The following is a 13,490-nucleotide window of genomic DNA, read 5'->3' on the forward strand; positions in this document are numbered from 1 at the left end:
AGGGGGGCCCGGTGCGTTTGCAGTGGTCGGCTGAGGCGGACAGGGCGTTTAGTCATTTGAAGGACCTGTTTACCTCAGCTCCGGTGCTGGCACATCCGGATCCCTCTTTGGCGTTCCAAGTCGAGGTGGATGCGTCCGAGGCGGGGATCGGTGCTATACTGTCTCAGCGCTCGGGCACGCCTCCAAAACTCCGCCCCTGTGTTTTCTATTCTAAGAAGTCAGGCGGAACGCAATTATGACGTGGGGGACAGGGAGCTGCTAGCTGTGGTCCAGGCCCTGAAGGTGTGGAGACATTGGCTTGAGGGGGCTAACCACCCTTTTCTCATTCTGACTGACCATCGTAACCTGGAGTACATCCGGGCAGCGAAGAGACTGAACCCTCGTCAGGCTAGGTGGGCCATGTTTCTTGCCCGGTTTGTCTTTAAGATCACGTATATCCCAGGGTCACAGAACGTTAAGGCAGACGCCCTGTCCCGACGATATGACACAGAGGAGTGGTCCATTGAGCCCACTCCCATACTACCGGAGTCTTGTCTCGTGGCACCGGTGGTGTGGGAGGTCGACACGGAAATATAGCGGGCGTTACGTACTGACCCTTCTCCCCCAGAGTGTCCAGAGGGACGGAGGTACGTACCGCTCGAGGTCCGTGACCGACTGATTTATTGGGCTCACACGTCACCCTCCTCTGGTCATCCTGGTATTGGTCGGACGGTCTTAGCGGGAAGTACTGGTGGCCCACCTTAGCTAAGGACGTGAGGGTTTACGTTTCTTCCTGCTCTGTGTGCGCCCAGTGTAAGGCGCCTAGACACCTAGAAGTTACAACCTCTCCCCATTCCACAACGGCCGTGGTCTCACCTGTCGGTCGATTTTGTCACGATCTTGGTCGTTGTGGATCGGTTTTCTAAGGCCTGCCGTCTCATCCCTATGCCAGGTCTTCCTACAGCCATACAAACGGCCGAAGCCCTGTTTACTCACGTTTTCCGGCACTACGGGGTGCCTGAGGATATAGTGTCTGATCGGGGTCCCCAGTTCACCTCGAGTGTGGAGGGCGTTTATGGAACGTTTGGGGGTCTCGATCAGCCTTACCTCTGGTTTTCACCCTGAGAGTAATGGACAGGTGGAGAGAGTAAACCAAGATGTGGGTAGGTTTCTGAGGTCCTACTGCCAGGACCGGCAGGAGGAGTGGTCGGGGTATATTCCCTGGGCAGAGATAGCCCAAAACTCACTCCGCCACTCCTCCACTAATCTCACTCCTTTCCATTGTGTGTTGGGCTATCAGCCAGTTCTGGCACCCTGGCATCAGAGCCAGATCGAGGCTCCTGCGGAGGATGAATGGTTTCGGCGCTCGGAGGAGACATGGAACGCTGCGCACGTCCATCTGCAGTGGGCCATCAGACGGCAAAAGGCGAGCGCCGATCGCCACCGCAGTGAGGGTCCGGTTTATGCACCGGGAGATCGGGTCTGGCTCTCGACCAGAAACCTGCCCCTTCACCTGCCCTGCCGGAAGCTGGGCCGGTGGTTTGTGGGGCCATTTAAAGTCCTGAGGAGATTGAACGAGGTATGTTATAGGTTACAGCTGCCTGTTAATTATCGCATTAACCCCTCGTTCCATGTGTCTATCCTCAGGCCGGTGGTAGCTGGTCCACTCCAGGAGAATGAGGTATGAGAGGCCCCTCCGCCCCCACTAGACATCGAAGGGGCTCCGGCGTACTCAGTCCGTTCCATCGTGGATTCGAGGCGTCGGATGGGGGTCTGCAGTATCTCGTGGAGTGGGAGGGGTACGGTCCGGAGGAACGGTGCTGGGTCCCTAGGAGGGACATCCTAGATCCCTCCCTGTTGACAGAGTTCCACCGGAGTCACCCGACTCGCCCTGCTCCGCGTCCTCCTGGCCGTCTCCGAGGCCGGGGTCGGCGCACGGCTGGAGCCGCGCGTCAAGGGGGGGGGGGGGGGGGGGTACTGTCACGGATTCTGCCGAGGCTGCTCCTCCTCCTTGCTCGGGTAGGCTTCGGCGTTCGTCGTCCCCGGAGTACTAGCTACTGCCGTTCGATGTTATCGGTGTTTGTTTAGTTTTGTCTGTATTGTTTACACCTGTTCGTCATTATGTTTAATTGTTTCCCTTAAATTACCCCTGTCTCTCATCAGGACATTGTGTGTGATTGTTTTTCCCTTCACGGTTGTCATTTTAGTGAGCGGGTTATTTCCTCCCAGCGTGGAGTTATTTCTGTGTTCTTTTGGATCCTTATCGGATTAAAGTACGTGTCCGAGAGTTCTGTGTCCTGCGCCTGACTTCTTTTACCGCATCTCACCGACAGTCATGACAGATGGATATTTATAGAGCTATGATGAGGACGACAATTGATTACGAGTGCATAGTTTATGGAGCATCGGCGAAGACTTGGCTTCAGAGGCTGGACAGAATCCAGTATAGAGCTTTAATGATATGTGTTGGTGCATTTAAATCAACATCTGTAAGTGCCTTACTAGTGTAGGCAGGGGAGATGCCTTAGGACATACGCCGCAAAAAAATTGTCATTAGCTTATTGGATTAGACTGAAAGGTTGTGAGGTTGATTAGCCCACTGTTATTGTTCTAGATGAATGTTGGGAAAATACTAATAGACAAGGCAGTGGCTTTGGATGAAACGTTGGAAAGCTTGCTGAGGAGAGTGGTCTGAGGGAGTTGGAGGTTGTCCCTTCTGTGGGGATGGGGGATGTTCCTCCGTGGTTACTACCGGCTCCTATTGTTGATCTAACCTTGGTGAAAAAAAAAAGATTAGCCAGACGTCAGTGATATAGGGAAACTGGTTGACAATTACATTGGTAGATGCTTTTATGCATTTTTTACCGCATTTCACAGATGGCTCCAAGGATCCAGATAGTGGTCGCACAGGAGGAGGCATTTACTTTCCTGATTTTGATGTGCAGATACAGTATGTAGAAGACTAACAGATTAACTGTCTGTATACTCTGTTGGAATATTGGCGATAGTAGCTGCCCTCCAATGCAGTGGAGGATGTTCAACCTGTCAGAATTGTATTATACTCAGATTCTGTCTGTATTTAGTAGTTTATCTTCTGGCAAATCTAATAGTGATCTACTAAGTAGTTCTTGAGACAAACCGGTGCGCCTGGCGCCTACTACCATACCCCGTTCAAAGGCACTTCAATCTTTTGTCTTGCCCATTCACCCTCTGAATGGCACATGTACACAATCCATGTCTCAAGGCTTAGAAATCGTTATTTAACCTGTCTCCCCCCTTCATCTACACACGTGACATGAATAAGGGATCATAGCTTTCACCTGGTCAGTCTGTGTCATGGAAACAGCAGGTGTTCTTAATGTTTGGTATACTCAGTGTATCTAACAATGTAGAGCTAATGCAAATCGTGATTGACCACAAACTCCAGCACAGTAGGTGGCGGCATGCACCTTATAAACGTTTGTTTGTGGACCGCCATTAGACCATAGACGAAGAAGTAGTAGACGTCATTTGACAGCGCCATCTCCACTGGCAAGCAAATTTCAATGACAACCTGCATATGTAACACATGTTAGTTACAGAATAATAGAGCCAAATAACTATTCATTTAACAATGCAACGAGCCGTTTTTGCACATATTGCATTGCATGACTGGACGCATGTTTTCAGTCCTTTGAGGATACGGCAATGTTGTTTGCAGCACAGAGGTAGGCACTCAATGCTGTTTAGCTAGCTACAATGCTAAAAACAAGTCTGCTCAAGTGTTCATACATGAATGCTGACCTACGAATGTCTTAGCTAGTCATATATAATTTGTCAGGGGTCAGTTTCTGTCTTGTTTGCATCCTCCTAGCAGCTCAAGTGAGTTTTGTAGCTAGATCTGGTTATTAGCTAGCTAGCTAACTAGCTGGAAATTTTACCTTTTGTTGACATGGTGCTTTTGTAAGGGGTGGGACACTTCAGTCGTTATAGCTAGCTATGTTGTTCTACAACAAAAAAATTACGGTATGGCAGGTGACATGTTCGACTGCAAAGTAAGCTAGCTACATATTTTGATAAGTTTTTTCGTCCTGTTTAAAGCACTACCAGTACAGCTCAGTTCTCGGGCATACAGTGTGATCCCGCCCCCGCGCGACGAAGCAGAGAAGTCTATGCTGGACAGTATGTTGCGGGTGGACCACGCAGGAGAATACGGTGCCAACCGCATCTACGCCGGCCAGATGGCAGTGTTGGGAAGGTCGCAGACAGGACCGCTTATTCAGGTATTGGTAGTCTGCATGACACATGCACAGATGTAGTTACTTTTCTTTAATTCTTGCAGTTGACAATAGCCAAACTACTTTTTTTTTTTTTTTGATGAGTCACTATAGGCTACAATTCCAGTTTCCCCTAAGTTAACTTTTTGACAATAATTAAAGAAAATGGATGTAATCATGTTGTCAGTGCTTGGTGACCCTCAAAAACAATATGTTGACATTCCATCATCCTCAATTATATTCATTTTCACCCTGTTTCAAGGAAATGTGGGATCAAGAGAAGAAGCATCTTGCCAAATTCAATGAGATCCTTGCAGAAAACAGAGTTCGCCCAACATTACTGTTACCCCTCTGGAACGTTGCAGGCTTTTTACTAGGTAAGGAACAAGGCTTCACCCCATACAGTCAACAGTTGTCTCATATGCCTGCCATATAAACAAAGGGAAGGGATAAATATATTAGATTCTAAAATAAATAGCTAAGATGTAATGAATTAAAACAGATCTGTAGGTAAGTACTTTAAAAGTGCCATTGTAATGTATACTCTGTCTGTGACTTCTGTTGCAATGAGACAATAATCCCCTACAGCAGTATGATACATATGGCTCTCGGGGGACAGACAATATTCTGTTCTGTGTGTCCCCACAGGGGCGGGCACCGCTCTGCTGGGTAAAGAAGGCGCCATGGCCTGTACTGTGGCCGTGGAGGAGAGCATCTCAGAGCACTACAACAGCCAGATCAGAGCCCTCATGGAGGAGGACCCAGACAGATATGTAGAGCTGTTAAAAGTAAGATAATGAACCATCCCTCATACCGTAGGCCCTGGTGTTTTTCCTGACCAGGAACAACTCTGGGCTCTATCAAGAAAAACTCTGGGCCCCACCTAGGGCTCTTATTTGGTTTACACTAGCTTCTATAGCCACAAAGTCAAATTCCACAGCCACAAAGTCAGGTTCCGCAGCCACAAAGTTACAATTGAGGCTTTTTTATTTAAGGTTAGGGTTAGGCATAAGGTTAGCAGTGTGGTTAAGGTTAGGGTAAGGTTTAAAATCAGATTTTAAGAAGATATATTGTAGAAATGGGCGGGGTTTATGACTCTGTGGCTATAGTAGCTAAAGACGACCCTCTTACTTTCCTGGTCAGGAAAAACCCTACTCCTATATTTTACTAATGCATACTGTACATTGTCTTGAGTGTTTGTTGTCTTTGTTTCTGAGAAGTGAATGTGGCCATTTATTTTCCATACAGTTAATAAAGGAATTCCGAGATGATGAGATGGAGCATCATGATACAGGACTGGAGCACGATGCTGAATCTGTAAGCCCTCTTTCCCACTTTGATCTTTAGGTTGTACTCTATTTAATCATTTGGTTAAGCTTCTGTTGTTATGATAATTTATTACATTTCTTAGCGCTTTTCATAGCTTTTCTCAAAGCGCTTCAAGAGCAAAAATCAAACAAGCATTATATCATTACAGGTCAATGATGCTGTTATTGTGTTGTTATGTTGATGTTGTTGCATAATAATGTCTCAGTGTTTCTCGGTCTTTTTATGTTGTGGTTTATTGTCTCTAGATCATTATGGGTTTTCCTTTAAATTTGTTCCATAAAAACAAGGAATTGATTCCATCTCATTACCTCCCACTCTGGGTCATGGTGGGAAAGATTGCATGCGGCTTGGGAACACTGTGGTATACATTCCTTCACTGTTTACTGTCAAACGTCATATACTTTGAACTATTCTGATATAGGTTTTCTTGTGTTTTTTTTTTCTTTTGTTTTAGCTACCCGGATACAAGCTTTTGAAGAGTGCAATACAACTTGGCTGCACAGCCGCAATATACGTATCTCAGCGCGTCTAAAGTAATAATGAATTCAGTTTCTCAAAGATGGTTATCTAAAAAATAGAATGATTTAAGTGATGTAAATTGATATGTACATTGTATTAGTAAAGTGAACCTGGCTACTTTGTACAATGTAGTAGTCGGTGCGTTTTTCCAAAAAAGGACTCCCATAAAAAAGATGTGGTTTTTGTCCAATTGTAACCCAGTTGTTGTAATTTACTTCAATGCTATCACTAGCAGCAAAACCATATAGCTATCAGCTCAATGCTGCTTGACAGTTGAAACCTGTCTGAGTTGACATCCTAGAGCAAGTTGTCAAAGTGATATTGGTGGGAAAGTTGGTGTAATTCTACCCTCTGCTCTGGTCTAAGTGATGGGGATAGTGTGTTATCCTGCTATAGTAAGGTATTGTGGTCATCACTGACAGAGCTGGAACCTACTGTCCTTATCTAGTAGTTTTGTAACATCATTGATACTAAGTAATGTACTACATACTGTAATTACCTATCTGTTAGGTTTAATTGTTTGAATGATTAATCACCTTTCCACTGCAACCCCCCCCCCCCCCCCCTTTGTTATTCTCCGAAAGTTAAATATCCAACATAGTTCTAACGAGGTCATATCGATATAGGCATTCTCACGCCATCACCATACCCTTCAACAAACTATCCTCTTTCACACATTATGGTTCATCAATCAAGATGAACAATAGCTTGTCAGTCCAGATGAATGGTTAAGCCTCTTACACAGCTGTTCCAGTACATGTCATCACAGTGAAAGAAGGATTGACAACTGATGGGTGCTGGCAGGGGGGTCTAGCTAATCTATGCCGTTCAGCGCTGCAGAGAAAAGTGTTCAGATGGTTCAGTTTACTCCCTAGAGACCCCTGTATTGACTATAGGGATTGAAGTGTCCTTATAGGATGTTCTGTACTGACCTAGTGCCTGAGATCTGCCCTAGCCACTTCAGATGCAGTGTATAGTACACATCAGTTGGCACAGAGAGACATATCGACCTCCATTTCACGTGCAATGTGTGCGATAGAATGCAAAGTTGCTAAGAGAGAATACAAAGTAGCTGCATTGTTGTTGTTTGTGCAACAAAGAAGGTCAAAAGGAACAGTGTGATATCATTCTGACGTATATTATTATTCGACAGCACTGATCCCACACTGGCTCTGTGCCTTTTGTACGAGGGTGCCTCTGGAAGCCGAGCTACAGCCCACATATGTGTTTTGAACTGTTTTGAACTGTTTTCTGTCCCTGCCGGGCCAGCCATGGCCCATGAATGGCCCACTGAACTGTTTTCTGCCCCTGCCGGCCCAGCGATGACCCATGAATGGCCCATGAACAGCCCACTGAACTGTTTTCTGCCCCTGCCGGCCCAGCCACAGTCCATGAATGGCCCGCTGAAGTGTCTTCTGCCCCAATGTCGAGGGACGTGTTTTCATCTTGACATGAGACTACTTTAGATATCTGAAAACATCCGACAAACTTTAATTTGGAAGTGTAATCTCCCTTTAAACTTCACAAGGTATTGTTTGTATGTGTGTGTGTCAGTGTGTGTGTCGTCACCTGTACCCCAGCTGTTTTCTGCCCCTGCCGGCCCAGCCACGGCCCAGGAATGCCCCACTGAGGAGTCATTTCTCACAGGGGCCAGGCCGCAGGTTCTCAGACAGGGAGTTATTTCCCCCAGCATGAGTTCAGAGGAGTTTTTTTTAGATGGGGTGGGTTTACATATCAGACCTGACCCTAAAGGTTAACGTGCTGTAACTCTGCTCGTTGTGTGCCCTCTGCCTTAAAAATAGGCCCCCCTCATGTAATGCACCGAGCAGGCCGGCTGGCACACACCCCAAGATGGACAAAACTACCCAAACGTATTACGAGTCCTATACCGGGAAACACTTCGTTTAAACTTTACCCATCCACCCAGCGTACTATTAGCAGTCCGCGATGACTTATGATGACATGACGACACAAACCGAGAGGCGCATGTATGTAGGTGAAGTCTTTTTGGGGGGATGATGGGATACACAGACTGACATGGATTGGTTTGCTCTGTGACCTAGTCCCATATCCCCTCCCCTCTTCCTTGGTACTATGTTCTCATGTACGTTTTAATACCTTCTGATATCACAGCATAAAGATACAAGTGTATCTATCTGAACCGCCAGTGAGTCTCTTTCATTATTAATAAACGCTGACTTACACTACCGGTCAAAAGTTTTAGAACACCTACTCATTCAAGGGTTTTTCTTTATTTTTACTGTTTTCTACATTGTAGAATAATAGTGAAGACATCAAAACTATGAAATAACACATATGGAATCATTTAGTAACCAAAAAAGTGTTATTCAAATAGCTACCCTTTGCCTTGATGACTGCTTCGCACACTCTTGGCATTCTCTAAACCAGCTTCACCTGGAATGCTTTTCTAACAGTCTTGAAGGAGTTCCCACATATGCTGAGCACTTTTTGGCTGCTTTTCCTTCACTCTGCGGTCCGATTCATCCCAAACCATCTCAATTTGGTTGAGGTCGGGAGATTGTGGAGGCCAGGTCATCTGATGTAGCACTCCATCACTCTCCTTCTTGGTAAAATAGCCCTTACACAGCCTGGAGGTGTGTTGGGTCATTGTCCTGTTGAAAAACAAATGATAGTCCCACTAAGCGCAAACCAGATGGGATGGCGTATCGCTGCAGAATGCTGTGGTAGCCATGCTGGTTAAGTGTGCCTTGAATTCTAAATAAATCACGGACAGTGTCACCAGCAAAGCACCCCCACACCATAACACCTCCTCCTCCATGCTTTTCCCCTGAGAAATACACATGCGGAGATCTTCCGTTCAACCACACCGTGTCTCACAAAGACACGGCGGTTGGAACCAAAAATCTCAAATTTGGACTCCAGACCAAAGGACACATTTCCACCGGTCTAATGTCCATTGCTCGTTTCTTGGCCCAAGCAAGTCTCTTCTTCTTATTGATGTCCTTTAGTAGTGGTTTCTTTGCAGCAATTCGACCATGAAGGCCTACAGTCTCCTCTGAACAGTTGATGTTGAGATGTGTCTGCATTTATTTGGGCTGCAATTTCTGAGGCTGGTAACTCTAATGAACTTATCCTCTGCAGCAGAGGTAACTCTGGGTCTTCCTTTCCTGTGGCGGTCCTCATGAGAGCCAGTTTCATCATAGCGCTTGATGGTTTTTGCGACTGCACTTTAAGAAACGTTCAAAGTTCTTGAAATTTTCCGTATTGACTGACCTTCATGTCTTAAAGTAATGATGGACTGTCATTTGTCTTTGCTTATTTGAGCTGTTCTTGCCATAATATGGACTAGTTTTTTTACCAAATAGGGCTATCTTCTGTATACCCCCCTACCTTGTAACAACATGACTGATTGGCTCAAATGTATTAAGAAGGAAAGAAATTCCACAAATTAACTTTTAAGAAGGCACACCTGTTAATTGAAATGCATTCCAGGTGACTACCTCATGAAGCTGGTTGAGAGAATTCCAAGAGTGTGCAAAGTTTTCATCAAGGCAAAGGGTGGCTATTTGAAGAATCTCAAATATAAAATATATTTTGATTTGTTTAACACTGTTTTGGTTACTACATGATTCCATATGTGTTATTTCATAGTTTTGATGTCTTCACTATTATTCTACAATGTAGAAAATAGTACAAATAAAGACAAACCCTTGAATGAGTAGGTGTTCTAAAACGTTTGACTGGTAGTGTATAGGCTACCCATCATCAATCATAAAGTTCCCGCTTTAGCTCTTGTTGCAAAACCGTCTATAAATTTGAATCTGAGGGATGCACAAACAAAGCATCTCTGCAAGCCGTGCATTTGGCAATCGCTGCTAATAGGCTTATATTCTATTGTTGGATATCTGGCAAGCAAATTGCTAATTAGCTACTAATATACACTGAACTAAAATACACTATAAACACAACTTCTTCACCTGCGGGATCGTCTGAGACCAGCCATCCGGACAGCTGATGAAACTGGGTTTGCACAACCAAATAATTTCTGCCCAAGCTGTCAGAAACCGTCTCAGGGAAGCTCATCTGCATGCTCATCGTTCTCACCAGGGTCTTGACCTGACTGCAGTTCGGCGTCGTAACCGACAGTGGGCAAATGCTCACCTTCGATGGTCACTGGCACACTGGAGAAGTGTGCTCTTCATGGATGAATCCTGATTTCAACTGTACCGGGCAGATGGTGGACAGTGTGTATGGCGTCGTGTGGTTGAGCGGTTTGCTGATGTCAACGTTGTGAACAGAGCGCCCCATGGTGGCGGTGGGGTTATGGTATGGACAGGCATAAGCTACGGACAAAGAACACAAATGCATTTTATCAATGGCAATTTGAATGCACAGAGATCCTGAGGCCCATTGTCGTGCCATTCATCCGCCGCCATCACCTCATGTTTCAGCATGATAATGCACGGCCCCATGTTGCAAGGATCTGTACACAATTCCTGGAAGCTGAAAATGTCGCAGTTCTTCCGTGGCCTGCATACTCACCAGACATGTCACCCATTGAGCATGTTTGGGATGCTCTGGATCGACGTGTACGACAGCGTGTTCCAGTTCCCACCAATATCCAGCAACTTCGCACAACCATTGAAGAGGAGTGGGACAACATTCCACAGGCCACAATCAACAGCCTGATCGACTCTATGCGAAGGAGATGTGTGGCACTGCATGAGGCAAATGGTGGTCACACCAGATACTGACTGGTTTTCTGATCCACGCCCCTACTTTTTTTTTGAAAGTATGACCAACAGATGCATATCTTTATTCCCAGTCATGTGAAATCCATAGATTAAGGCCTAATGAATTTATTTCAACTGACTGATTTCCTTATCTGAACTGTAACTCAGTAAAATCTTAGAAATTGTTGCATGTTGCGTTTTATATTTTTGTTCAGTGTGTGTGTTTATGACTTTGCAGCTTCGCACATGGCTTCATGTTTTTGTGCAACAATTAGGAGTTGAATATCATTGGAATAGTGATAATAGTATATTTAGCAAGCCTAGGCTACCTGATGTTGTGGAATGAAATCGTTCCAATAAGCGACAATGTGACTGAGTCCTATAGAGAATGCATGTCCTGCTATTATGGTCCCTAACTCTTCCCATGTCTACATACTGTACATTCATGCCAGGCTACTAGTTTCAAAATTAAAGAAGATATTTAGGTTATTATGACATGACATTTTCACCACTTTGTCACAGTATGGTGCATACTATTTATTGAAACAGGATGTTACCACCTATAGATAAGCTGCATGAGACAGTGGGGTCTATCAATAAGATACATGACCCATTTGGGAGGGGGGGACTCTTTGCGACTAAAGTTTGATCGTCACCGATTATTTCTGTTGCAGATTAATAGTGTTGACAGCTTTATAGCCAAGATGCAAGTCTTTAAAAATAGCAACAAGTGCACAACTGCATTTTTGGCACAACATTGGGTGACAAACTTGCTGTTAAATAAAAACATGAGTGATGACTCGGTCATGATGCAGGTGTTAATAACAGTTAACTATAAAACCCAACGTCTAAATTAGCACCCGTTTTCTAAATTAGCAACGATATTCGATCCTCGATAAGCAGTAGGATTTCGTTACGAGTCTACGGCTCGAGCAGAAATGTATCTTTTTTTATTATGCTGAGTAATATGCTTGATTGACATTTTACATAATGTTATGAAGCTATTTTTAGGATCCAAACATGGCAATCAGGAGACCTGTGGTTGAATTGTTCGGCTTCTTCACCTAGATTCACCTCAGAAGGAATCTGCTGATATATCGACCGAGAAATCAGCAACAAGAATTTGAAAATAGCAATAAAACTCCCGAATGAGACCGTGAATAATCAAGGCCGTAAATTTTGAGCACGTGGACAATATAAATCCATATAAGTCATAAAAGCTTTCGGATGCAGAGCATATTGTTTCTTGGCCTAGATCTACAGGGTTGTCCATCACCTGCCTTGGGATAGAATCTGACTGACATTGATCATACGGTGCCATTCTCTCAGCAGGATCACAATAGAGCTCAGTTCTGAAATCCACACTATCATACTACTAAGAATGGATATTGGAACATAATCGGAGTCTGTTGATATGAAGAAGCCACTCGTTAGGTTAAGACACCGTTCATTTATTTGTGGATTCAAGAGGCTTCCCCATGGACTGTCTTACGCTCCTAAAGTATAGAGGAAGTTGTGAGGTGAATGGCATTTTCCAGCCTGCTATTTACCTTACTAATAAGTAAACATTTTGTTTCTTTGAGATTCTTTGAAACAAAATAACATCTCTAACTCTCCCATAATGCTGTATGTTGATACTTTTTGGCCTTTTACTTTTATGCTGAACAAACCTATCCTTCTGATGTTAACTAAAAGGTAGCACTTCCTATCTGTCTTCTTTGTGTACATTTTTCTGGTTAATTGTGACACCGTATTCTGTGGAAAGTCATTGGGTTTTATCTGTTTTAAACATTGCAAAACCAGGTGCAAGTGCTTGGTACTGTAACGGGGGTTTTACTGGCCTAAAAAAATAATTCACGATTATTTTCAAAAGACTGATTGACCTTTAAAATAAAACATATTTAACAGAACTTGTAACAGTTGCATTGATAGATTAAAGCAAGTGCAACTAGCCAATCATATTTTGTTTTGGTTTGTATCACAACATCAGTCAGCCTAGTGGGATAGTCCCTCCTTTATTATCAGAGCCCACTAGCGCAGATGCTAGCTGTCACGTTACCATAAATTCAAGCAGAATTCCTACGCTGTGTTTGTATGTTAGAATTCTGTTCTTGTTTGTCACAGCATCCATGCCGGCAACCTTTATGAGAGCTTCTGAGAAGTGAGTGGCCATTAGCTTGAACTAACCCAGTGCAGGGCTCAACACAATGGTGCTGGCCAGTGGCCAATTCTGTATACACATTTGGTTGTCAAAGTAAAAAAAAACGTTTATCTATACTACCTATTTTAGCTGGACGTGGGAGTGAAAGTAGATGAGCGGGAATAACATGTTTTTTGAAAGATACATACACTGACTTCTGTTTCCAGTTAATCGTCAGGCTGGTGGGTCCCCTCCCTCCCCCTGTGAAAGCGTGGCTCTGGAAAAGCTGTGTCCACGTGTCCACACAGTGGCAAGCCACAACCCATGATGCAAAGGACTGACATCACCTCAGCATGAATCCCTGATTTACGGCCGCCCCAACATGAGCAAGACCGCCACCCACCAGCTCCAGAGAAATCCAGCCAAGGTCATGTTCTGTATATGGGTTAAAAGTTGCATATGAAGTGTTTAGCAGGGTCACATAGTCATAGTGGATGGATGCTGGGGTCAGTACTAGGGTCAAATCTATTTTGACCCCAACCCTGGCTTAGG

The 13,490-nt window shown here is 44.6% G+C and overlaps 1 protein-coding gene across 2 annotated transcripts; it reads left to right on the forward strand.

The window, feature by feature from the left end:
• The first annotated feature begins 3,504 nt into the window (after positions 1–3,504).
• LOC311123311 (5-demethoxyubiquinone hydroxylase, mitochondrial-like) lies at positions 3,505–13,446 on the forward strand. 2 transcript variants are annotated; one of them, XM_084197570.1, is made up of 7 exons: positions 3,505–3,686; positions 4,060–4,241; positions 4,498–4,612; positions 4,884–5,023; positions 5,484–5,552; positions 6,019–6,097; positions 13,166–13,446. In XM_084197570.1, the coding sequence occupies exons 1-6, from the start codon at positions 3,593–3,595 to the stop codon at positions 6,094–6,096; spliced, it is 678 nt and encodes a 225-aa protein (XP_084053696.1). In that variant the 5' UTR covers positions 3,505–3,592; the 3' UTR covers position 6,097; positions 13,166–13,446. The 2 variants fall into 2 exon arrangements, with proteins under 2 accessions (XP_084053696.1, XP_084053697.1); XM_084197571.1 differs by lacking the exon at positions 13,166–13,446 and adding an exon at positions 7,237–8,240.
• Positions 13,447–13,490: the final 44 nt, after the last annotated feature.

Source organism: Coregonus lavaretus, assembly GCF_964263955.1.
Source record: "Coregonus lavaretus genome assembly, contig: HAP1_SCAFFOLD_656, whole genome shotgun sequence".
In the NCBI taxonomy this organism is placed as follows: domain Eukaryota; kingdom Metazoa; phylum Chordata; class Actinopteri; order Salmoniformes; family Salmonidae; genus Coregonus; species Coregonus lavaretus.